Source organism: Haliotis rubra, unplaced genomic scaffold, assembly GCF_003918875.1.
Source record: "Haliotis rubra isolate DU_JTF1 unplaced genomic scaffold, ASM391887v1 Scf187, whole genome shotgun sequence".
Classification (NCBI taxonomy): Eukaryota; Metazoa; Mollusca; class Gastropoda; order Lepetellida; family Haliotidae; genus Haliotis; species Haliotis rubra.
Window position 1 is genome coordinate 182,647 of NW_025765858.1, and position 27,484 is coordinate 210,130.

The 27,484-nt window shown below is 39.3% G+C and overlaps 2 protein-coding genes across 2 annotated transcripts in view; both read left to right on the top strand.

Moving 5' to 3' along the window:
• LOC124274022 (ephrin type-B receptor 1-A-like) overlaps positions 1-11,684 on the top strand; it is a 29,200-nt gene extending 17,516 nt beyond the window's left edge. Inside the window, exons 2-4 of the mRNA XM_046709353.1 lie at positions 9,341-9,411; positions 10,461-11,094; positions 11,550-11,684. Coding sequence (XP_046565309.1) covers positions 9,341-9,411; positions 10,461-11,094; positions 11,550-11,635 — 791 coding nt within the window. The 3' untranslated portion in view covers positions 11,636-11,684. The remainder of the gene's footprint in view (positions 1-9,340; positions 9,412-10,460; positions 11,095-11,549) is intronic.
• Positions 11,685-26,612: 14,928 nt separating this feature from the next.
• LOC124273998 (GTP-binding protein Rheb homolog 1-like) lies at positions 26,613-27,233 on the top strand. Its single transcript, XM_046709331.1, has one exon. The coding sequence runs from the start codon at positions 26,613-26,615 to the stop codon at positions 27,231-27,233; it is 621 nt and encodes a 206-aa protein (XP_046565287.1).
• The last annotated feature ends 251 nt before the right edge of the window (positions 27,234-27,484 follow it).

The following is a 27,484-nucleotide window of genomic DNA, read 5'->3' on the forward strand; positions in this document are numbered from 1 at the left end:
CCGGTTGGCATATAAACACAGATATATAATCTTCCCTGTCTGACTTTGAGACTTGATATGGGATCACAGGAAGCCACGGCGTTCAGAAGGCGTAATTTGCTTCCATCTTTGCCCTTGGGAAGAAAGTAATAAGCACCACGCCCTTTGCGGACTGCAACTGTCGCGATATCGAACTAGCGAAGTTGCTGTCGGTTCAGTCGGGTAGGGGTAGAGACGTTTAGTGAGGCTGAAGCTTACAGCGTGGTCTGGGTAACAGATGACCCCCAAGCCCATCCGCCACAACACCACCCAACTTCTATGCTACAATATCTTACAGCTACTTTCATCTCTAACAAAAGAAGACAGAGGCTGTCGCATAACCACTGCTATTAGATCCGGGTTAGACTTTGTCTTTATCAACCAACCCATGCTTGTCTTGATAGGCGACTAACGGTATCGGGTGGTCAGGGTCACTGACATGGTTGATGCTGACAAACTAAAGACTCATCTTTCAATGTTTTATATTCACTTTTGATAGGATTTCATCAAGTAATAACTGTATGCTTGTATCTATCGGGACATTTGAAATAGATATTTACAGCAACGCTGAGTTTGTGGAATAACGAAGGTCCTGGTTATGGGACTCACTGTATACAGGTGCTCCCCCTTTGCATCCTTGAGATAAAAAGACAAAGGTTCATCTCGATCAGTCAATATCAGTCAATAACCAGTAAAAGTAATTGAAGGTATAAGAGAATTTTCCCGCAGTAACATTTGAGTAATCAATTTTCTTCTCTGGATTGATTAAATGAAATTTAAAGCATTTAAAATCACGTAAACTCGGCCATTGTAAATTCATCCCCAAATCGTGTCCTCACCACCAAGAGCCATTATCCTATATCGTCAGCGTCCCTGATAAATTACAAGTAAATTACTTTCCTTCACTACGCTTATAAACACGGGCATCGATCTGCCGTCGCTAACCATGCTGGTTCAACTAATAAGTCTAATTGTTTCACATAGGAATAGCACAAGACCGCGACATGATGAACAGAGGTTGGATGAGGCAGCTGACTAGCTGCTGAAGCTGTGGATGGTGTCAGAGAACAGTCTTAAGGGTTGAGAAAGCCTTTCGCTTATAATTGCGAAGTGATAGGGTGGTTCAGATAGCAGGGGTGTATTGGCAGAAGAAAGATCATTACGAGAGAAATAGGAATGGAAATATTTAAAGGACTTTTGTAAATGGTTCAGGTGTTAATTCACGCTGCACTATGGCGTATGGTGATGGAACGCTATAAATGTGGTTGTCACCATGGTAATTAATAGCTTCCGTATATGCTAGTGTTTGTTTCAGCTTCAGCAACATTGAGTTTGGACAAATTTACATTGGTTTTGACTGTATTTACAGTATAATCCCTATTTGGAATATACATGTATATACCAGCCACATTGAAATTGTAGTGGAGACAAATGGATATGTCCTCATATCAGTTCATGGGTACCCGGAAGGATGTGATGTTCTGTATTTTTTAATACATCGCCTAGAAAACCACTGGATTGCTTCCATTTACTGCAGCGTCGTTAAGATTTCAAACCAAAAACATACAGCTGTATAAAAGAAACAAATGCAATCTTGGTTTGGAAGGGTATATTGTGGAGGTGGGGTTCACTCGGAGTTTGGACCCGTGAAGACCCGGGTTAGAATTAGTCTTCAGTAACTCAGGCTCGTTGTAAGAGGTGACTAACGGGACCGGGTGGTCAGGCTTGCTGACTTGGTTGTCACATTCAACGTTTCCCAATTGCGTAGATCGATGCTTATGCTGTTGATCACTGGATTGTCTAGTCCAGACTCGATTATTTACACACCGACGCCACATATCTGGGATATTGCTGAGTGCTTGGAGTGTGTCTTGTATGCAATCGCTTCAAGACATGAATTGTTTTCTCGTTGGAAAGAGTGAGCCAGATAGATTATTTGAGACTCTCAATGTATTACAATCAGAACAGTGCCCACCAGTGGGCGATTTTGGTGTTGATAACCCTTGAATTAAATTATACTCTTCAAACATATTCAGGTAGGCATTGCCTTCAAATAGATTTCCAAACCCTCGTCCATGTTCCACCTTCATATCAAATTGGGCGATTGGTGCTATTTCATAATGTGATAAATATGTATTTGCGGAAGGGTCATTTATTTCAATGATCATTCTGTAATGTATCAGTAAATGGGTATTACTACAATAAGGCGAGTTAAGTGCTCAAGTAAGCTGTTGTCTGAAGAAGAATGGGATCAATCCGTGGCTTGGGCGACACCTGAGATGTACATATAGTCACGTCATGGCACTGATATGATGGAAGTGTTTGGCAGCAGTGTGACTCAATGGGTTAGTGTTCTGAACTGGTGTAAAGTTCAAATCACTCTTCCATCAAAGTAAGCTTTCTGTTCTATTTCAGATGATTTCCTTGACTTTTTGTACCATACCTGCGACCTTTAGAAACATTACATTACGTTTCTGTGCTGAGTGATTTTGAGTGAGAGAGTTTGAGAGAGAGGGGCCAGAGGGGAAGATAGAGACAGAAAGAGAGAGAGTGGCGGGAAATTAAGAGAGAGAGAGAGAGAGAGAGAGAGAGAGAGAGAGAGAGAGAGAAAGAGAGAGCGAGAGAGAGAGAGAGAGTAAGAGAGAGACAGAGAGAGCGAGAGAGACAGACAGAGAGAACGAGAAAGAGAGAGAGAGTAAGAGAGAGAGAGTAAGAGAGAGAGAGTAAGAGAGAGAGAGAGTAAGAGAGAGCGAGAGAGAGAGAGAGAGAGAGAGAGATGGGAAGAAATATGCATTCCGCACCTGTACCTTCGTCTCTATGCAAAATTCAGCGTATTGTTCATTGAACCGTGACGGAAGCTTATGTTCGCATGTCCTGGTACAAAATCGATAGACTGCACGCAAGCGATCTTGCTCATGGGTTTTTCATGTTGTCGATCAAAGTAACTAAAGGAAATATACAGTTCGTTGCTATGGTGATGTGTTTATTGCCTACGTTGTCGTTGCGGTAGTAGTAGCTATATCTGCAGTAGTAGTACTAGTAGAAGCAGAAGTAGTAGAAAGCAAAGTAGTAGTAACAGTTGTAGTAGGGTAGTATTAATAGTAGTGACAGCAGTAGAAATAGTAGTAGTTGTAGAAGTAGTAGTAGTAACAGTAGTAGTAGTAGGGTAGTAGTAATAGTAGAGTCATCAGCAGCAGTAGGTTAGTAGTAGTAGTAGTAGTCGTGGTGGTGGTGGTAGTAGTAGTAGTAGGTTAGTAGTAATAGTAGAGTCAGCAGCAGCAGTAGTAGTAGCGGTAGCAGTAGCAGCAGCAGTAGGAGTAGTAGTAGGGTAGTAGTAATAGTAGTAGTAGTAGTAGTAGTTGTAGGGTAGCAGTAATAGTAGTAGTAGTAGTAATGGTAGTAGTAGTAGTGTCGTAGTAATAGTAGTAGTAGTAGTAGTAGGGTAGTAGTAATAGTAGTTGTAGTAGTTGTAGGGTAGTAGTAATAGTAGTAGTAGTAGTTGTAGGGTAGTAGTCATAGTAGTAGTAGTAGTAGTGGTAGCAGTAGGAGGGTAGTAGTAATAGTAGCAGTAGTAGTAGTAGTTGTAGGGTAGTAGTATTAGTAGTAGTAGTAGTTGTAGGGTAGTAGTAATAGTATAGTCAGCAGCAGCAGAAGCAGCAGTAGTAGTAGTAGTAGTAGTAGCAGCAGCAGCAGTAGTAGTAGTAGTAGTAGTAGTAGTAGTAGTGGTAGTAGTAGTAGGTGGTGGTGGTGGTAGCAGTATCTACACAGGGGCTGCACCAGGGATAGATATACTTCCGCCCGATCCCATCTAGAAAAGAACAGATCATTGGCTCCTACACAAACCCTCTCTGCTTGGTGATTTGCGAACCCTTCCATGGAACAAATGTTCATATTCAACCTTTAAGTGAACAAATGGATTTAGCACTTTTGATGATGACTCCATTAACATCAGCTTTAAATGGAAACTTATCACTAAGACCAACGACGGTCAGCTTGGAACATGGACACATTACAGACAGGATCTCCATGGGAAATTAGGTGGCTGATATCATAAGTAACACTGGCTCCATCTTCAAGGTCGCGCCGTCAGGGTACGATGACATTCAACTGCCCAAATATACAGCATATGTATTGTATCGCGTTTAAAGACCAGTAACGATACCCAGGGACCTGCTCTATTCCAGTATCCCCCCTGGTAAGCTGTATTATATCTGGTATTCAAGAGAATGATCGAAGCAGCATTTTGGGAGGATCACAAATCAGTCTTATTAGCAAGGTCTCTAATACAGCCTCGGAAAGGTGAGCGCAAAAACATGGCAATAAATCAGTCCGTGACTGGAAGCTGGGACAATGTGCCCATTAACATCAATAATGCATCAGTGTTATTCCCCGTACTGAAATAGTTGACATGGTGCTAAATGTAACAGCCGATGCCAAACCAGTGTTTTTGCCAAATATGTGACATTTTCATAGGTGGCCATTTCCCACATTGACCGTCTCGGTTCCAGTGAGACGTGATGCCATGTCTGGGGCAGATGGATATTTTTCTGGGACTTTGCCACATTTGTCTAAGACCATTATTCACTGAGTGAAATATGTTCATCCGTTCCCCGGGTTTGAAGAGGCTGCAGGGTGTTGGAAGTAACTCCGAAGTGGAATTGGCGTCAGACGTTTACCACTTTCAAGAAACACTTCCTCTCTTTATTCTAAGACCCATGAAGATTCGGGTTAGAATTGGTCTTCAGCAACCTGTGCTTGTCGAGAGAGGCGACTAACAGGACCGGATGGTCAGGTCGGCTGATTTAGTTGACACAAGTCATCGTATCCCATTTGCGTAAATCGGTGCTCATGTTGTTGATGACTGGAGTGTCTGGTTCCGACTTCATTATTTACAGACCGCCTCGTGATCAAAGCGTTCGCTCGCCACTCGGAAGATCCGGGTTCGATTCCGCACATGGGTAAAATGTGTGATGCCCATGTCTGGTGTCCCCCGCAGCGATATTGCTGGAAAGTTGCTAAAAGCGGCGTAAAACTAAACTCACTCACTTCACTGCGAACGACCAGGACCGATTTCCATGAAAAAACATATTTGATGCAGTTCACGACCAATTTAACCGCAACGAAGATTCAGGGCAGCTGCTCTTTAGTAAAATCGCCAAACTACGTCCCGTAACGTTCAGTTACAGAGCCAATTTTAAGTGTTTGGCATAAGCCAATTAGGCCGCGCCAATGTAGATGTTCAGGATCGATATATCCAATCCAAATTATTGACACTGTCAGAACTGTCTGCAAAGGATGGAACGAAATCCCCACTAGATCTTGAACCCTGAATCCTTGTCAGAAACTGAGCGAATCCGGCGCCTTTTATCACAGACAGTGTCGGTTTCAGAAACGTGTTGTTTTTTTCACTCAAGACATTTTTACCATGATGGCGCCAATGATTGACCGTTCAGTGCAACATCTTGTATCGGATGAATCTTTCATGTCTGCTGTCCCACAGCGCCACAGACGCAAGAATTACATAAATACCACGCCGATGACGTTAGTGGTAGAGACTTCATGGACCGAAATAAAAAAATCCACGGAATAAATACCATTTATTACAGCATCCATGTAATGGAGATCTCTGGAACAATTTAATGGTGACATAAACGCAGAAGAAAGCGTTCAGAATCTGGAATATGTATATGGATACAGAAAGCAGAATAATGGTAATTGCAATAACTTTTATATATCTCGACAGAACTGTTTAGAAACGGACGTTATCATGTCTAACCGTGGAACTATCGATATCTATCTAATACTCCATTTTCTGTGGTAAATGTCAGAGGATGTCGATTTTAAGTAAAAGATCCTGCACACATCATTAGCTTCGATTATACCTCATCCATCATTGTTAGTTTCATTATGGAAGTAGGCAGGTTGATTGCACTAGATGGCGGTTTCGAATAGAAGGCTAGTATTTTCTGCATTTTCGCTTTATATATAGACAACCCCATGTTAATCTTTTAGACGAAACGGCAATGGTACATGAAATCACGTTTAGCGCTCGAAACATTAAAGGGAATTTCAATGCATCATTTATCAAAAGAAAAAAAGAACTTCCACGCTCATGTTCAATGCATATGATTTCGCATTCCGTAAACAACAAATTGAAAAATATGATCAGCAGATACGCATGGTCCACGTATAGATATTTGACATTTGCAAAATGCAAGCTGTGTCGCACAGCTGTGAAGATCCGTTGATTGTGGGCTCGTGTGAGGCACGTAAGTCTCGCGAGGCGCTACGTCTGGTACTAAGTTGGTTCACGGCTCTTTTTGCGCGCGTCAGCTTGTGATATGCGAGCTTACTTCCTCTACCAGATGTATATTCAAGAACCAGTTCTGGTTCCAAATTGCGCGACCGCCAAACATGACTTTACTAGACCGGATCAAGTGTACAACAATGCTTGGCTGTCACAGCTGCTGACAACCGTAATAGTTAGCTAATTTTGCGATGGTTAGATCGGAAATTTGTTATTCCTGCAAGTATTGTACTTTACTGTCAACTGACAACCCATGAGACAATTCGAAAAGATGTGGAACGTTGTTCGTCGCTGAAAGTACTAAGGTCTCGCGAAGTGCCGTGACATACCTACTGGCCCTACTGTCATGTTAGATGTCGCCTGTATCCACCACCTCACCCTCCTCCACCCATGTGACAACCTGGCAAACACTGCAGAAGTCGATACTGTTCAAAGAGACATTCAAACTCAACTCTCTCTCTCTCAGTCGTGTCAGTAAAAGATCATGTGATATCATGGTCAGAATATTAGCATGTGATATCATGGTCATGGATCTATATACATTTCAGCACCATAGTCATGCTAACGGTTTTTTATTAGCTCAGTGTTACAATTCTAAGGGTGAGTGAGTGAGTGAGTTTAGTTTTACGCCACACTCAGCAATATTCCAACTATATGGCAGCGGTCTGTAAATAATCGAGTCTGGGCCAGACAATCCAGTGATCAACAGCATGAGCATAGCGTATCGCAATTGGGAACCGATGACATGTGTCAACCAAGCCAGCGAGCCTGACCACCCGAACCCGTTGGTCGCCTCTTACGACAAGCATGGGTTACTGAAGGTTCATTCTAGCCCGGACCTTCACGGGTATGTTTCTATATTCGACCAGCAGACACCGACGGAGATCATGTGTTGACACAAACCACGGAGTATCCATATTATGAACTTTAGTCGGTTGTTCAACGCCACACTCAAGGACATTCCAGCTACAATACGGCGGTCTGTAAATAATCGAGATCGGACCAGATAATACAGTGATCGCCATCCTAAGCATCGAGCTACGCAAATGGGAAAGGCTGACTTGCATCAACCAAGCCAACGAGCCTGTTCACCCGATACCGTCAGTAGATGTAGGCATGGGTTGGTGAAGACCAATTCTAACCCAAATCTTCACTGGTTCGGTCATCAAGTAATAAATAATACAGATGTTAGAAAATATAGAACCAACATTAATATGGGCAAAAACGGCCTGGTGAGGAAATAAACTGACGTACAAAAAACAGTACACACCTGGTGCTTTTGGATTACTTTCCAAAGAGCAACGTAAATATTTGGAAAAGAGTTTTTACAGTGATATACAAGTCACAGACTTTCCTAATATGTTACCAAAACACCACAGATATCGTGCCCAATTGCGAAGTTGCCAGTTAAATTCACAACACTTTTCAAATAATCCCAAAACACCAGGTGTATACTTTCTTTTGTACGTCAGTTTATTTTCCTCAGTCATAGTGACTCCTATCCCAAATCGTGTCTTAAATTATATCAATATTGAACCCATTAATGTCCAAGAGCTGATATTTGTGTTTACTGTGAAGTGAGAGAGTTATATTTTCTTCCCAGACTTTCCATATTTCAGTCAGATCTCTACCCTTTGGGACCCGATTTAAATAAGGTCCCTTGTATGTTTTGGTTTTCCTTATTCATAGGATGAAGCTGCTGTTTCCTCTGTTAATCTCTCAATCGCAAACCGTTTCCTTGCCGTCGAATATCAATCACTGTGACAAAAATCGTTTTCAATTCCAGGTCCTTATGATTTCTACAGAATCAGTTTGAAGACCATTTGACCCGATTGTTTTGTTTTTCATTATAATCCCATCCACTACGCAACATATATAGAATCTCACACGAGTGTCTTTTGATATCAAATATATCACCACGAGTTGATAAAGTTATACATACCCGAGGCCTGCCGAAGATATTATACTTTTATCAACAAGTGTTGATATATTTGATATCAGAAGACACGAGGGTGACATTCTATTTATCATAAAAATCACTCTTCATTGGTTTTCACTGAAAAATGTACATCTCTGAACGCGGTACTGCCATTAGACTTGCAGTGCAGCGATGTCATAGCATTCAGACGTCCTCAAGTTCATGACGTCATAGCATTGTCAGGGCATAGTACAAAATCTACTGTCAAAGCGATATCTCCTAAGATCTCACACAAGCAATATCTCATGTGGAACACAGTTTTGGATGATAAATATCAATCCTTTGTACTGAGTATATGTCACAGAGGATATGGTTACAGCGTACGCTCGTCACACCGAGGACCCGGGTTCGATTCTCCTCATGGGTACAATGTGTGAAAGCCCATTTTTGATGTCCCCCGCCGTGATATTGCTGGAATATTGCTGAAAGTGGCGTAGGACCCAACACCCTGTACCTGTTCAGATTCCATGTTATACAGGCCTGTGTAACACTGTCTCGTCCTTCAGTGACATAACTGTTTTGTCATGCGTTACACAGATTATTCAGATTATTGCTCGTCTATCTTAATATGGACGGGGAAGCTGATGTGTGTTTGGGTGAGGTGAAGTCGTTCTTAACAGTAAGTCCAAGATTATCAAAATGGACAAGTATGCGCGAGGGTGATTTGTAAAGCTTTAAAACCTATAGTGGTGCTGTTAAGGCAAAAGCTTATTTTTTGCAGCCAGGGGGCACTGCTGCGGTGGATCTATATCCAGAAATGGTTGGAATTGTTCGATGTATCATAGGGCCAAGTGCTTTTAACCAACGTGCACAAATTTGACAAACTCCTGGCCTTAAACTCCCCACTACAAGCTCAAGGCAAAAGAAAACAACAAGTACTACCTTTTAATGTATTATAGGCTGAGATAGACGCTTTTCCATTTAATATGGATGGAAGATCAAACCAGGCAACACGTTGAACAAACTGGACCAAATTAACCAAAACGGAAAGCAAACACTCTTTGGTTTTGTTTACACCAGTGCTTTCTGCTTTACAGATGTGATATTCGACATGCAGGCTTTGGATAAGTTAGGCTGGGACAAGTTTACCACCAGCGGCAGAAGTGAGGTAAGCTACAGCATAGGGACAATTAATGTCTTTTTATTATTGATCTGTAAAATATTATCAATATTTCCTCGGAAACCATAGAATACAAATTGTATCATAGCTTCAGTGTCTAACAGAAACCGATCGGATTTTTAATATCCGTCCCGACGGCCATATTGATATTGGCAGTACTCAAGCAGTTCCGTACGTTGCATTCTGATTGGTTGGCTGGTTGTTGATAAACGCTGTACTCAGCAATATAGTTTGGTCTGTTCGGTCACAACTCGTATATGGAGTGTTTCAAGAAAGTTGTATGCGTCTAAGAATTCACTCACTCACTCACTAAGAACTCACTTCAACTTTCTGATGAAACAAAATTAGTGTTTAGATTTGTTGGTTGGTTTGTTGTTTAACGCCGCTCTCAGCAATATTCCAGCTATATTGCTGAGTGTGCAGATCGATGCTCATGCTGTTGATCACTGGATTGTCTGGTCCAGACTCGATTATTCACAGACCTCCGCCATATAGCTGGAATATTAATCAAAGCAAAAACATTTATCTGCTGAAGGAGAAAGGATGTACTCCGAAACGTTTGACATCCATAAAAACTCTCTTCCTGATGTGCATCACTTCTAAATGTCATTCGACCGCCTCCGTGGTGTAGTGGTTAGAGCGTCCGTCCGGAGAGCGGAAGGTCGCGGGTTCGATTCCGGACCGCGTCATACCAAAAGACGTTAACATATGGTACTTGTTGGTCCCTGCCTGGCGCTCGGCATTAATGGGTACAACAAGGATTGGTCGGCTCGGAGTCAGTATAATGTGTCTGAGTGGGGTATTCATGCTTCACTGCGGCATGGTATCTCAGTGGTCTAGCACTATAAAACCAGCTTAAGTCTGGGCTAGTACAAGCAGCCGCACATACACATACACACGCATGCACGTCGTCATATGAGCGAAATATTCTCAAGCACGACGTTAAACCCAATTTCACCTCACCTCTAAATGCCATTAAAAAATCTCATGCAAAAACAAACAAACCATGCCTTTCATATTGCATTTGACTGTTACAGTGGACGGAGGTAACGCAGAAAACAAACAAACGTCTGCATAAAGTATACTCCGTGTGCTCCAAACGTGACGCCAAGGTAAAGGACTGGGTGATCACCCCTCCTATACCCACCAATGGTAGTGACACTGTTTACCTAAAGCTAAAATACAGCATCCGCGAGTGTCTCGGTGAAGACGTCCCAGTATGTCATATTGACATGTACAGCTACCAGTCCACAACCGACGTGCCTATTCCCATCTACAGCAACTGGGACCACCTCAAGTACATCAACACCTCCGCTCCCATATCTGACGTTACAAGCGTCGTCGAGGTGAACGAACTGTCAATGGCGATCCCCTTGAGAAACACAGGCAACAAGATTTCATTCGGCTTCAAGGATGAAGGATCGTGCTCGAAAATCATATCCCTGAAAGTTTCTGTGATATTCTGTGAAGCCGTCACGACGTCAATGATGACGTTTCCGGAGACGTCGACGATGACGTCTGACAGGGTGGTCAATGGAGAGTGTATTGATAACGCTGAAGCCGCCACGCCCGAGATACAATCTGTATGCAAACCAGACGGAACCTGGGGTGAGGTTACCGGAGAATGCGCCTGCGTTGAAGGTTACGAAAAAGAAGGAGAAAAGTGTTCTGGTAATTGTTGACTTATTTTGTATGGTCCATCGGTTGCTAGGGTGGCATGTCATGACAGCGTGGCAACGATATATTATTGCCCTTTAAGGCAACAAACAAACACAGACGTGTTTTTTTGCAAATTTTGAATTTGGAGAATGCTAACTGTATTGCGAGACATGCCTATACCATGTCCTTGTGACCCCTCAGTCTTTAAACGGGGCGGTGTGGTAGCCTAGTGGTTACAGTATTCGCTCATCTCGCCGAATGCCCGGGTTCGATTCCACACTTGGGTACAATGTGTGAAGCCCATTAATAGTGTCCTCCGCCGTGATATAGCTTGAATATTGCTAAAAGCGGCGTAAAACTCAACTCTCTCACTCACTCACTCACTCACTACGATTATCCCTTATGCAATTTTCATCGCACATTTGCCTGAGAAAGATATTTTATGCTTAACTATTGTTTCATTTCAGAAATTGTTGTTTCTGCCTGTGGAACCACTAGCCTCTCAACAGTTGCCATGACAACCTTGCTGTTCCTGTCAATGCCATGGATTTGAACCGATGCAATCTTAACTGACGACTCAGGACTTCATGTGGAAGCTCTTTAACACCTCTGTTTACTTTGTTACGTTTGTCTCACCTTTTCAACAGAAATAACCTCATTTAGAACTCCATCTGTTATTTGTTTATGTTAACTCTATATTTATTCACAGGAATCTTGTCGGTAGTCTAAATGGTAGACTTTGTAGAAAATGTTTCAAGCATTCGGTGAATATTTGGAGAAGGCATGTTTTTAAGGTTTCACAAATACTCACCGGTTGGCGTTGAGGAGATTACATGAATATCGGTGATGATTTTTATGACTGTATAATATGACAACATGGCTTTTACAGATGAAATAGCCTTTTCATGTGTATTGAGTAGAAAGGAATCGTACACAAACGGCTGGAAATATTTTAAAGAAGAACAAAGTAATTCCACCTTTCAAAAAGAACACAAAAAGTTAAACATAATTTTAAAACTGAAAATATGAAACAGTTACATTGTTTAGTTTCATTTAATCTGAAAATATTTAGAAAGATTATTGGTTCAAGCTGTAGGCCAATAAAGATTGACACTCTTCAAAGAGAAACGTTTCGGTCTGCACTGATTATATTGCCAATGCGAGAATGAGAACATGTCATTTCGGTTTTCAGTATCCTGCAAATTCTCTTTCATCCTGACACGTTCATGTTGTGAGTTTGCGATTCCAACACGGCAAGCCTCTAACTAGAGGCGACTAACGGGATCAGGTTCGCTGTCTTGGTTGGCACATGTCATCGTATCCCAAGTGGGTAGATAGATGATTATTCTCTTGATCACTGCATTGTCTAGTCCAAACACGATAATTTACAGACCATCGCCATATAGCTGGAATATTGCTGAGTGCGGCGTTAAACAACAACAAACAAACCAATCCTCAAACACTGAAAACATGTTCATCATGTAATTCCAATATCCGGACACGTTGAACGTAGAAGATAAATTCAGATGGTTCTTATTACGAGTTAAAGCACACAACTAGACGTACGTCCAAGTCCTTTGATCGCACTTCAGATATATAAAACCTTAAAGTCTTTTTTGAAAATATGGTGAAAATTTACGAAAACAATCATATTATTACATATATTGTCATAGACTATTTCGCTAAAACTGTACCTTAAGATGTCGAATTTGCTGTAAGTTATGAAAGTATATACTTTTATTTTGAGTCACACTGCTGTTTTGGTCAATTTGTATGAGAACCATGCAAAGATTGACTTTGTAAATTGTAACTGTAAACAGTCGTACAGACCCCCAATCTTGATGTTTTTTGAAAACATTGTTTTTGTTAATAGCTTTGATGTTTCTTCCTGAAAACATCTACATATAACCGAAGGAACATAAATCAATTTGAAGTTAAAAATACGTATATCTGTTGAAGAATTATGAAAGTTTTATGGACAATATTATACCTAATAAGATTGAGATGCATGTTGTGTTATGAATATTTTATCACATGAACTTGCCGTTAAATCTGCATTAAAATCAAATGTGTTTTTCATTCCTATTGCTGGTATATAAACGCGTGATTAAATCAGGTTAGTAACTGATTTGCAAATAAATGGCAGGTTTGTTGTTGGAAATGTTATTGTTAAATGTATCTGCGTTTGTTGTTTAATACAAGACATATTTTCAGATTCTTAAGTATTACTCAAACTGTGAATTGTAGTGGAACGGGTATGGCATTTGTTATTCCAGTCGGAGTGCTCAGTTCATCTGATTGGCTGAACAAAGGGAGGATGTGTGTATATATAACTACAAATTTGTTATTGATTATATAGGCCATGTAACCAAACATCGTTTACACAAACTCTACTGCCGCATCATATTATAACATTATTATTTTTTAACATTATGACGGTGGGATATGTTTTTCCTTTGGAGTGTAGTCTCCTTGCCAGACTCGCTACTTAGTTGACACATGTCATCGTACCCCAACTGCGTACGTCGATGCTCATCCTGTTGATCATTGGATTGTCTGGTCCAGACTTAATTATTTAGAGACCGCCGCCATATAGCTGGAATATTGCTGAGTTCGGCGTTAAATAACAACCCAAAAATATCATGTTTCGAGCAGATAACTTGTAACATGAAACTTATTTAGGATTTGGAGTTGGCAATGTTTGGCTATCATTCGACAGAACGCTTAACCGGATTACATTCAGGATCGCCAGTCTCCAGTGTTTCATCTAGTTATTATTGACAAAGATTAACCACCATGTAATGTTTCGGTTACATGACATTACATTGTCATGACATACACTACCGGGCAAAAGACAGTGTACACTTGAAAATGGGATTATATATAACCAAAAATCACAAACAAGATGTAAACGCCATGACAGACCACAAATACCACTGTGACTTCCATGTTAAATTGATCACCATCAAATAACCATTTCCTTTTCGCTTCATGTTTAATTACCATCAAACGTGAGTGTTGACTTTCTTTTTGCCCGAGGTGTAGAAATGAAGACATTATTTATTCTTCACTGTTCTGTTAATATGTTGATAATGATAACCCAGTACAGAACTGTTTCGGCTATTTATTTTTACTGATATATATGTGGTTAGATTTGTACAGTTTGATTATTTGTTCATTGTAATTGCTTCAGAAGTTTCATTTGCTTGTAATACTGTGCTTAGTTTGTATAGCCAGTTCAGTTACGAAGCAAGACATAGACACAACTGAGACACTTACAGCACATACACCGGCATTTCTTTGTCCGGGAGACACAGGCAAGAAAACGGTTCAGGGCGTCGTGTGTAGTCATTTGGCATGCCAATCTCAATGTATCGAGTCCGGGTTGGACATGATTGCGTTTCAAGACATGTTACCTAGAAAACAAATATTCGTGTTGTAACCAATACAAAATGTGTCTAGAACTGAAATGCTGTTCAAAAAGTCAATATGTAAAACCGCTTTCACTCGTTAATAAAGCAAATATATATTGTCAAAGTAAACCACAGTTTCAACACAAAAAGCAGATGCAAAAGAAAAAGGTTTTATTTCTTGTCAATTTATGTAGTTAACCTTTACGTATATACATATAAGATGTGCCGTCATCAAGTATATAATAGTACTAGAGAGCTTATAGTTAATAAAATATTTGCATCACGTCATATATTATTGGGCAAAATAGATTGTGCAATGCGCATTTTTGAAAGTGTAATGGTTGCTAGACTTATATCAGCCTGAATAGACAACACTGGTGGATCTAATTAGACTGATGTTTAGACACATGTAACACCACAAACATATGTTATTGTTACATGATGACAAAATATCATTTTGACTGATTTTAAGGGCATCAGCATAATAAATAACTGTTCAGTGAATTTTGCCATTACAATTACACGACATTGTTATTGCTTGAAGAATATAAACAATATCTGCTTGTTGTACAGGCTGAGTTGCGGCTTAATGCATGGTGTAGTTGTGTTGTAAATAAGGCGTGGACAAAAGGCATCCATCGCATGAAACTAGCAAAGAGATCGACAACCATTTAGAATTTACTTTGAGAATAATGTTCGTTCAGACAGTGCTTCAAAACAGATACGTTTGTGTCAACGAGTTCATTGGCCCTATGCACACTCTTTGAGGCATAGAGCTTGTCCATCGTCAGTTGTTGTCCCTCGAGAATTCTTTCATAATTTTCCGGAATAAAAGTATCAATTTAACGAAAAACCTCAATCACCCTTTTCTTACAAGAATATGAAATTGTATTTTCCTTTTTTAACATTTATTTGAATTTATAACTGTGGAATAACTAGTTTGAAATTATACAAATTTATGACAGCACCTTACTGTCAATACTGAGCAATGTGATAATACAGTGATGGAGAAACGGACCCAGGGTAATACCAGATTGTCCAGGTATGATAATTGTATTTGTTGTATCGGTTCAATATGCTTTATTTATTTACAGTGGTTGCATTGATTCAGAATTTCATGTTTATTCATCATGTGTGGCTTGTCGTGACATAAAACAGTCTGACCATATTCTTCAGATGAAAACTGTCAGAATTTGAAACCCATGTGATAATTCTCCGTTTTGTTGTTCCTTGGAAGGAAGACAAGATTATTGCTGTTATGACAACGGTTTTAACAAATAAGAATGGACATATGTTCATTTTCAATTGAATTGTATGTAGAATTTGAAGTATTTGTTCTTATTAATATACGTTACATGCTCAGCTGTGTGACTGACTATTTGATAGTGGTTATGGAGTGGGGTTGAGTTATGCGGGTGGTGGTGTGTTTAAAGATGCAAAAAAATAATTGTTACTCTGGTTTTAGAAAACAAATGTTCGCTCGATTTCCAGAGAAAAGCGAATTCATATAAAAAGAACATTAAAAGATCTCATTCATGCTTTCAGAGAATGATTTTGAAGCAGGTACTCTTACTCTTACACTCCCACAAGAGGGGCGGTGGGGTAGCCTAGTGGTTAAAGCGTTAGCTCTTTACACCGAAAACCCGGGTTCGATTGCCCACTTGGGTCCAATGTGTGAAGCCCATTTCTGGTGTGCCCCACCGTGATATTGCTGGAACATTGCTAAAAGCGGTGCAAAAGCAAACTCACTTACCCACCCACAGGATGAAATACACAATGCCACAGGATATTAACTATTTTGAATACCCCACTGGATGAATTATAATTTCAAGTGAACACTTATTTGCTTTGAATGTGTGGCATTGATTTCACAGGGTGTGTACATTGTTTTGACAACGCCTTGTATGATCACGATTTCAAAGTGCTTCATAATCACATGCGTTTGACATAGATGCTTTTAAACACGTTTTTATAAATATATATAACTCACACTTTGCTAAAAATCACGAAATTCGCAACTTTACTTAAACGTAGATTTATAATTTGAAATTGTATCCATTTAAAACTAGATACATAATGATATGGTAACACTTGAAGCTAACCGTATGCACTTGATACATGAGTAACCATAAAAAATGTTTCTCATGACACCAATCAACCATTTTGCAAATCATGGCACGGGTCATTGATAAGTACACAACACCTGTCAATAGCAGGTATGGGGTCCACCAGGCGAAATGGAATACTGAAAACTTGGATGCATGCTTACAATAGGCTTAGATATTTAAACCAAATTTGACCCAACATCATAGTGTTCTGTTGAATCAATTATTTGATCCTTAGCAAAGTGTGAATAGTATAGTTGCTTTCAGCGGAGACTTCTTATGGTTATGGAATTGTCCTTTAGCTTTGTATTTTTGTACTTAGAAGAAACTATCATTTAACACATGTATGGATTGATCCAAATGACGCATAATATACTGCACATTTATACAAGACCATGTAATCAGCTGCGAAATGTTTAGTGCGATAAGTTCCATATTGTCTGAAATATATTATTCCTAACTGTACATATGACACTTTTCATTTTACAAGAATAATGCAGTAAACTATTCGCCTTGTTAGAGATGAAATGATCACATTAAATGATGTTTTGGGTGTTCTTATTGTTCTGGGGTGGTGGGGTAGCATAGTGGTTAAAGCGTTCGCTCGTCACGCCAAAGACCCGGGTCCGATTCCCCTCATGGGCACAATGTGTTAAGCCCATTTCTGGTGCCCATTAGAATCTGTATCTAAACATCGCACTCAAGAAATATAGAAGTGGTTATCAAAAGTTTGTCTATACTGAAAGAAAACGTATTTCACCCGAATGTCAACTCTCTCAGTACACGTTTACAGGCAGCAGCTAGGGGAAATAGGCTTTTGTCTAGCGTATATTCCAATTTGTTGAAATATATTACATGTACGTCTTTGTATTTTTGTTAAAATTTAAGTGTTGGGAAATAAACTTCATGTCTTATGTTTTCTTTGTCGTTCATTTTGAAAACAAAAGCTTAATTATCACCGTTTTCGTATATATGTATGTCCCGAGTGAAATATGATTAGTTTCGTTCCTGTCAATAGAAGCCAGCGCATATTTCGCTCATATGACGACGTGCATGTGTGTGTATGTGTGTCTACTTGTATTAGCCCAGACTTCAGCTGGTGTTATACTGATAGCTCACTGAGGTACCATGCCGGAGTTAAGCATGAATACCCCACACAGACAGATTATACTGACTCCGAGCCGACCAGTCCTTGCTATACTCAGTAACGATGAGCGCCAGGCAGGGACCAACAACTACTATATTTTAACGTCTTTTGGTATGATCGAACCCGCGACCTTCCGCTCTTCGGACAGACGCTCTGACTACTACACCACGGAGTCGGTCCCAACCAAACAGCAGGATGGCATTATGACATATACGTATCATTTTGAAGTACCACTTGGGTAATAATTATATTTCCGTAACGTTTGAAGAATCTGTTGCCTAAATTAGGCATGCCATAAGACCACTGTCGTGGAATAGAAAGTATCCACTTGAAACAGAAAATGCACAAACACTGATCACTGAGGGAGTTTTCTGATTCTTTGTGCACAGACATGATCGATCTATTCAGATTTACGTCATGCGGATGCTAAGTTCTAAGACCCGTGCAGATTCGGGTTAGAATTGGTCTTCAGTAACCCATGCTTTCTGTAAGGGGCAACTAACGGGATCGGGTGGTCAGGCTCGCTGATTGGTATCCCAATTTCGTAGATAGATGCTCATACTCTTGTTCAGTGGACTGTCAGGTCCAGTCTCGATTATTTACAGACCTCTGCCATATAGCTGGAATATTGCTGAGTGCGGCAGAGACTTGATCTACCTCCAGATAAACCGAGACATCACTTATAGTCCGTTTGGCTCAAAAGCGGACCGATGAATTGCAATCTAACTCGAAAACTTATAAACATAAAATACTCAATGAAACACTGATCATAATGAAAACGTCAGACCAATTCTGAGAGGTGTTTGCAGAATTGATGTCCTAAAAATAAAAAAGTTGTTTAACAAACTATCATTAAAATATCGACACAGTTCACTATTTGTTACGAGGAAGGAGTGCATAGAAAGGGACAGCCGGGTGTGCGAGAAAGGATGGAGACGGCACAGCACAGGTTAATGAATCAATAACTTTGTCGGCACTTGTGCACGTGCTTCTCTAACACCTGGCTGTCCCTTGCTCTGCACTCCTCCCTCGTAACAAATAGTGAACTGTGTCAATATTTTAATGATACTTTGTTAAACAACTTGTTTAATTTTAGGACATAAATTCTGCAAACAAATCACAGAGTTGGTCTGATATTTTGATTATGATCAGCGTTTCATTGAGTATTATATGTTTATTAGTTTTTGAGTTAGATTGCAATTCATCGGTCCGCTTTTGAGCCAAACGCACTTATAAGTGATTAATACTCCTTATGTTAAGGGAAATGCCTATACCGATATCATTTTACCACTACTTCTTTCAGTTTCTCTATTTCCTTTAACATGAATGTTCTGACACTTGCACCGGGATAAATTTAAGTGAGGAAATGAAACCAATACACCATTCAATTGACAAGCATGGAAACCTGATACTTTATCCCTTTGCTATTATATTTTCCAAATTCATCTGGATATTGTATGCAATATTTTAAGGTATACATTTTGTTCCTAAAATGTGAAAAGTGTGAGCCAACCAATCTTAAATATAATGTTCAGGTACGAGTACAACAAATCAGTTCATATTTACAAAAAAATAAACGTTTAATATTGAATTAAAGCTCATAATTACAAAGCTTGTAGTTTTGGTTTTTCTTGTACATATAAGTAGGACGCGGCTAACGGGATAAGGTGGTCAGGCTCGCCCACATGCCCAATATCGTATCCCAATTGCGTAGATCGATGTTCATGCTCTTGATGCCTGGTTTGTTTGGTCCAGATTCGATTATTTACAGTCCGCCGCCATATAGCTGAAATGTTGCTGAGTGTGGAGTAAAACTAAACTCACTCACTCATTGTAAATATAAAAGGATTTTACCAATACTTCTTTCAGTTTCTCCTATTCCCATGTGATCACTGTTTTAATATCTCCCCAGTGTCAATGTCAGGAGGAGTGTATACTTTCACAAAGAGATACACATCAATAATTGTATTTAAATTGTAACCTGTTTTAAAGATGCGATGTATGAACTGACATTATCTTACCGCACACATTAATGTCGCTTTCTGATTGGCTGAGCACTCTTCTATTATTTTCAATGTACACCGCTTACAAGCGAGTAACATTTCAATGTACCCCGTTGTCAATGGTAACTCATTTGGTACTTCGTGGTAGTAATTCTTTATCTCGAATAACATTGACTCACGTATGATGTACGGAAATTACCGATGTTTTGCGAATGCAAATCGATGGAAGGGAGATAACTCTAAATCTGTTTTTCTTGTCAGCTAAATCTAGCGATGGCTACAAAAAGGTTTGTACCCGTGCTTCAAACAATTCAAAATTTACATTAAGATGTTCGGTAAGATAAATGCGTTGTTCACTGGTCCCTCGGGCTCAGGGAACATAAACAAAGATCGAGGGTGCATCAACCCATGCCCCCCTCGTGACCAATGAACAACTTATAACCCACGAAAATTGGTCACTGCAACACTGACACTGTTTATGCCTGACAACATTTTAGCTTCTGTCTTTCCCAACCACTAAAAAGGTTTGTTTTTTCATACTTCTTTCAGAAGAGACTCCAACAGAAATGAGATTGAACAAGCATTGTCACTAAGGTGAAATGACCGCCTCCGTGGTGTAGTGGTTAGAGCGTCCGCCCAAAGAGCCCGAAGAGCGGAAGGTCGCAGGTTCGATCCCCGGCCGCGTCATACCGAAAGACGTTAAAATATGGTACTTGTTGGTCCCTGTCTGGCGCTCGGCATTAATGGGTACAACAAGGACTTGTCGGCTCGGAGTCAGTATAATGTGTCTGAGTGGGTATTCATGCTTCACAGCGGCATGGTATCTCAGTGGGCTAGCACTATAAAACCAGCTTAAGTCTGGGCTAGTACAAGCAGCCGCACATACACATACACACGCATGCACGTCGTCATATGAGCGGAATATTCTCAAGTACGACGTTAAACCCAATTTCACCTCACCTCACTAAGGTGAAATAAACCCTCGCCGCAAATTATCAAATCAAACTTAAAAAGTAATGAAAGTGAAGGTCGTAGTTTAGGATGAAGTTAAATGTCAACAAAAACATGACCAGTCAACCTCCCTTGATATCTTGCTCAGTAGCTGTTCAAACTCACAAATATTTTCAACACTCACTATGACCTTGACATGAATGTCATGGTGTATAAAATATGCAAAAATAGTAACAACGAAATTGCTTATAAAAAAACATTCAAGAGAAATCTTGAACGTCTATGAAGCAAATCCAGTGAACCGTTCTTGAGATGTCTTGATGTCAATCTTAACATGCAGGTTAACATGCGTGAATCTTCAAAGTATCGCTGTGACCTTGAAAATTGTGTGTGTTCAAGACAAGGTTGCGGCTTGAGTCCAATCCTATTAAAAATGGAATCCAAACGTACCCAGATTTTGTAGAAATCATAATGTTCCTTTTTGCTGCCGACGTTAATTTAGTTTCGGATACTGGGATCAGTTTACAAAAATCATTTAAATATGTTAAAAAGCTATACTAAAGAATGGAAGTATGCAGTTAATTTAAGTAAAACAGAAATTGCAATATTTAGGAGGGGCAGTCCTGTGACCACAAACGATTTTATAGTCAGTTGATTAATATACCCGATCAGTATTCTTACGTAGGGTTTTTGTTTTCAAAATAAATGCACACAGAACCTGCTTTCAGAGGAAACGGCTTTAATAAAGGTTTTATCTGTTTTATACAGTGTTGGAACCATGCCACCCAATGCGTTTTGTAAAGACATTTAATACTTAGATTCAACCCATTTTATTATATGGGTCTGAAATATGGGGTTTCAGCGTTTCGATTGTATAGAGAGGGTTCATCTTTTAGCCTGTAAAAAGTACCTAAATGTAAGTCCAAAGACACCTAACTGCATGATATATGGTGAATGTGGCAGATTTCCTATGTATATTAATTCTCAAATAAGATGTTTAAAATATTGGTTTAAGATTCTAAATATAAACGAACAACGTCTGCTAAAACTAGCTTACAATATGCTTTTAAATCTGGATAATTTGGGAAAAAAACTTGGGTAACTGATATCAGAAATTTATTATTTTCTCACGGTTTCGGTTTCTTATAGATGTGAGAGACAATTGGCTATATGAACAGGTTTATTAATGAAATTCGTGTTAGATCGATAGATATGTTTAATCAAGAATGGAGTTCCACCTTAGATTCCATCTCACGATATGAACATTACAGGATCTTTAAAATGCTAGTCCAGCCAGAAAAATATTTACCAATAATTACAACATATTGTTTAAGAACAATGTTCGTAAAATATCGTTTAGGTTTCTTATCTTTGATGATTAAGGAGGGTAGAACAACCTCTGTCGAGAAAGTTGATATTGTCCTTATTGTAACGTAGGGATAGAAAATTAAATTCATTTTACACTGATATGTCCTTGTCATCATGAATAAGACCAGAATATATACCAGATCATTTTCTTGCAAAGCATATGCATATATATCTTTGTTACAAACTCATAATGAAAATATTCTTGTTCAATCGTCATTGTATATAAATCATGCCTTAGCAAAAGGAGATCTTCATATAAAACGAATGATATACCCTTAAATATATATGTAAATATCCAAAATATTCCTTTATCACTGTAACTCTCATTTATTTCGGCCGGAGGCCTTTCATACAATAAACAACTTTTGACTTGGAAAACAACAGGATGCAACAAAATATAGTTTCACCAGCATCAAAGAGTTTGGTGAGAAACCCAATTCTTGAGTTTCAAACAGTATGCATTACACACAAGCATTGTCACTAAGGTGACATAATCTCCCGCCGCAAAGTATCAAATCAAACGTAAAAAGTAATGGAAGTGACGGCTGTCTTTTAAGATGAAGTCAAATGTCAACAAAAGCATTGCCAGTCAACCTGCACCTTCCCAAGATGATGCTTTGTGTCAAATATGACGAAAATACAGTGAATCGTTTGTGAGATATCTCGCCGATAAGGTGAACACGTACGTTAACAAACTGAAATATTCAGTGTGTCGCTGTGACCTTGAAGAATACAATAAGCTCACCAAAATCGACTGGGTCCTGCGCCTTCCCTAGACGAAGTTTGTTGTCAAATCTAAAGAAAGTCCAATGAACGGTTCTTGAGAATGTTCAAAGTGTCGCCGTGACCTTGAAAACTATATGAAGGTCACTAACATCAACTAGACCCTGCGTCTTCCCAAGATAAAGCTTGGTGTCAAATATAAAGAAAATCCAGAGAATGATTATTGAGATATCTCGCTGACAAGGGTAAAACGTTAACTCATTAATCCCGAGAGCCACCTCACTACTCAACACCAGGAATCACTCGCTGATTGCCCGGCTCCCTGTGGCGAGGCTATTTAGTGCTATTCACACTTGATTTCCCTGGCAAGTTTCGGGGATGACAGGAAACTGTCTAGTCGTACAAACAAGCTCTGATTGCTTAATTGTGTCGTAAAGATGTATCTTGAAAGAAAGCAGGTGTAAATACATATCATGTATTGCAACGTTTTATGTAATTTTATTGCAAGTTTCTCTTGTAGACCTTTGGCGGCTTGTACATTTATATTTTATCAACATATGTATGCATTCTTTGTATGCAAGAGATGAGACATACATAAAACATTCTCTCTCTCATATCATTGTGCGAGGTTTAATTTTACAAAACATCTATGACATTGACAGACTGTAAAGAAGTATTTACTAACATGCTTTATAATCTTCTACAAAAATTAGCGTCTTTGCCGATACATTTCTAGTGTATACTGAATATTTTAAGGAAAGTACTATTAAGCTAGACTGTGACTAAGATAGAGCACATTCATAGCTTGGCACTTTGTTTCATCTAGATTTAATGCAAAAAAAACCATACGTTACCATACGAACGTACATATAAAGATTGTATAATACATATTCCTTGTATAGACATAAAACAAAGAGTCACGTGATAGGGCGTCATCAAATTTCCCGAATGGGACGTTCGGTATCTCAACTGTTCAATATAGTGGCTGATCATTTGTTATCTATGACCAATCGTATCATGATATACCTGTCACAGAGGAAAGGACAGGTGATGGGGCGTGGGCGAAATTTCTGAAGACCGCGTTTGGTGAGGTGAGGTGAAATTGGGATTTACGTCGTACTTGAGAATATTTCGCTCATATGACGACGTGCATGCGTGTATATGTGTATGTGCGGCTGCTTGTACTAGCCCAGACTTAAGCTGGTTTTATAGTGCTAGCCCACTGAGATACCATGCCGCAGTGAAGCATAAATACCCCACTCAGACACATTATACTGACTCCAGTTCTTGTTGTACCCATTAATGCCGAGCGCCAGACAGGGACCAACAAGTACCGTATGTTAACGTCTTTTGGTATGACGCGGTCGGGGATCGAACCCACGACCTTCCGATCTCCGGGCGGACGCTCTAACCACTACACCACGGAGGCGGTACCGCGTTTAGTCACTCAACAGCTTGGATAGAGATTGATTATTGACTATATCGTTGACCAGTCGATATGCTGGGTTTCGGCTCTATCAACTCAAGCTATCATGTAACAGTTTGTGTATTGTAACATACATAATCGTAACGATGTATGAAATAATACACATGAGACAAATAGGAGTAGATAGATCTCAGAGATCGAAAACACGTTTTAGTGTTTTTCGATAAGTAAAACAAAGCGATTGAAATCCAACCATTGAGCAGAGATAGTATTTAATTTCATATACATTTTACGCACACAACTAGTACATAAAACATAATGGTTTGCAGTACATGTAAATATAATGTTCACCTTGATACGAACGAATATCCAATTAAAGTACACATATTATAGAATTAAAAAAGTGACATGATACTGAATTATACTATATAAACTTGCAGTTGAATCCCCCCCCATATATTTATGAAGATGGGCGTGCCTATATTTATACTGAATGCAAACGAGGTTAATAAGATTACAGATGTGCATGTATGCATAAAGAATTACAGGGAGGGGCGTGACTCCACAAAGCTGGTTGTCCAATGATATAACAGCGCATCTGGTTTATTTTACTCTTGTCATGGGACAAACCTTTCAACAAGGACGTAACTACATATGCATTCTACCGGAGGCTGTTATTTCAAGGTCGAAAGAGGTGTTCAATTATCTCATTAGTGTAATCTGATTGAATGATTATACGCATGTGTATCGAAACCGTAACTGATATACTATCCTGCTTTTATTGACGATGGATCAATAGAGACTGAATTCATTGATACAGGTGATAATTACATCGGAGCAGGTAATTACAGAGATCAAATGCAAACGTTTTTACACAATCCTGATGTAAATTGCATAGAAAACTGACAATTCAAACCAACATGAAACTTTCAACAGCATGAACAAAAATGCTTGAAATACCTTTGTATGGTTTACATGTAATAACTGATGATAATACTTCTGTCTATGTCTAAGATTTTGTTAAAATACCAACTTACTGTGAAATACACAATACCATTATTTACTAAAAAAGTGTAATCCCGAATATAACATATGTTGCCAACTTACTTTGTTTTGTAACAAACGTAGTAAAAGATTTCATTGTTGTAATAACAGTGACATGTATATAAATCGATGCAAAGGCGCGAGTTATCACATTGTATTCGATTAGGTAACGTTATCAACTTTAGATTATGAAAAAATTAATAGTTACAATTCAGTAAGCTTTAAATTAGTAACTTTATTGATGTCTAATCTGTTCGAGCTTAAATGTATAATTATTTGTTGTTACGATTCATTATATGAAGCATGACAACGTAATAATGCCTAAAAAGTAATTTAAAATATTCTATTGTGTTTGAGTTCTTTGTATGTCGTTCGTACCTTGTTTCGTATTTATTAGGTAGTTTAAGAAAATATATTCTTCAGTAACCTCTAAACCATTACATCTAATTTATTCAATATGCATAAACTAGTACTTTAGCATCCACTCCCAATGAAGAGTACCAGACACTTACCTCTGTAAAAATATCTCACAATCCCCTTTCTCGCCGAGGTGTGTTCATACCAAAACTCTGATAATGATTAGTAATTGCTATCAAAACACTTCCTGTGATCAACACTAAAGGTAGCATCTCACGTAGGAAATGCTAACCTTTGCTCAGTACTTCTAAAGTGGTTGAAATAATAGGTATATTGCAATTAAAAACTGTAATGGCACACATGTGCGTCACTCGTTGAATAAGAGGTGATTTCTATTGACGAATATATGCGACTCTCGCTGTGAGAAACTGCCAATTACCTGCCCCATAAACACGTCACTCGCTGTGAGGAACTGGTTAATTTGCTCCATATATGAGTTCACGAGTTAAAGTCCCCTTGTCACCTTGAAATGAAGGTGAGGATCACCAAACCGAAGTGGGACCTTTCTCATACTGTGATGAACCTAGGTTCCACATATGAAAAGAATCTAGTAAACGGTTCTTAAGATATTCCAATTTTGGTACGGCAGAAGGAGCCTATTCTATATCACCCGCTTCGTGCTAAACGCGCGGAAGGTGATAAAATTGAAAATGTCACAATAAAATATGTCACACACCCATTGAAATCACGTTGGTATGGTAACGAACACCTCAAAACCAATCAAAACGTGATGCGCTCACTTCTAATGACGTCATAGAAGTCGCCTTTTGGATACAAATATTCAATACATGCTCAGGGTTCATGATCTAGCAATTCATGTCCCCAAAACATGAATATGTTATCAACAAATAGAATATACTCCCCGAACTCGAACATGTACTATCATTACTTATTGAGACTTAAAAAAGTAGTAAAGTAGATCGGCTATTTGTGATGGCGCAGAACTGCATCTTCAGGCAAACATGCCGTGGCAAAAGAGATGCTAAATCTCTCAATGTCTTAGTCATGGGTGGTGATGGCGTAGGGAAGCGTACTCTAATTTCCAGACTGATGGATTGCTGGAAAAAGACCGCCACGTCAATTTCTCAACTGGCTACAGATGATATCTTGGGCATTGGTGGAAAGACCCTGGACATACGTACCCAAGAAGCGTCCACGGGTAGAATGTCCTTTCTTCAAAGAATACCAACAAGCGATGTTTACCTTCTGATCTATTCCATGATAGATGATGCTTCTTTTCAGATTGCAGTGAGCATAAGAGAAAGGATTCTGGCACAGAAAGGACCAAACGTTCCTATTGTGTTCGTGGCCAACAAGACAGACATTGGTCAATCGGTGGACCAGATCGAGAGAGTTTATAGGGATCTCAATATCAGCTGTGAATGGGAAAATGGACATGTGGAGATATCAGCTGAGAAAGATGAGAGTGTTTACAAGGTACTGGAGCAAATTCTGAAACGTTACAAGAAATATGTTGGATTAACGTCAAGAACTGAACGTACACCAGAAAATCCATCAAGGTTTCAAGCGTTCAAGAAATTGTTCTTTAAGTAAGTGAGCCGAAGAAACGAGTGAGTGAGTGAGTTTAGTTTCACGCCGCACTCAGCAATATTCCAGCTATCTGTAAGTAATCGGGTCTGGACCCAACAATCCAGTGATCAACAGCATGAGCATCGATTTGCGCAATTGGGATCCGATGACATGTGTCAACCGTGCCTGACCACCCGACCCTCGACGAAATGAAGCATACTGCATCCTATGATAGGAATTAGGAAGTATTTGAAGATAGATTTTTTTCAGCATCT

Bases quoted from the DNA above. Each gene is read 5' to 3' on its own strand.
- LOC124273998 (XM_046709331.1), top strand. From the start codon at position 26,613: ATGGCGCAGAACTGCATCTTCAGGCAAACATGCCGTGGCAAAAGAGAT.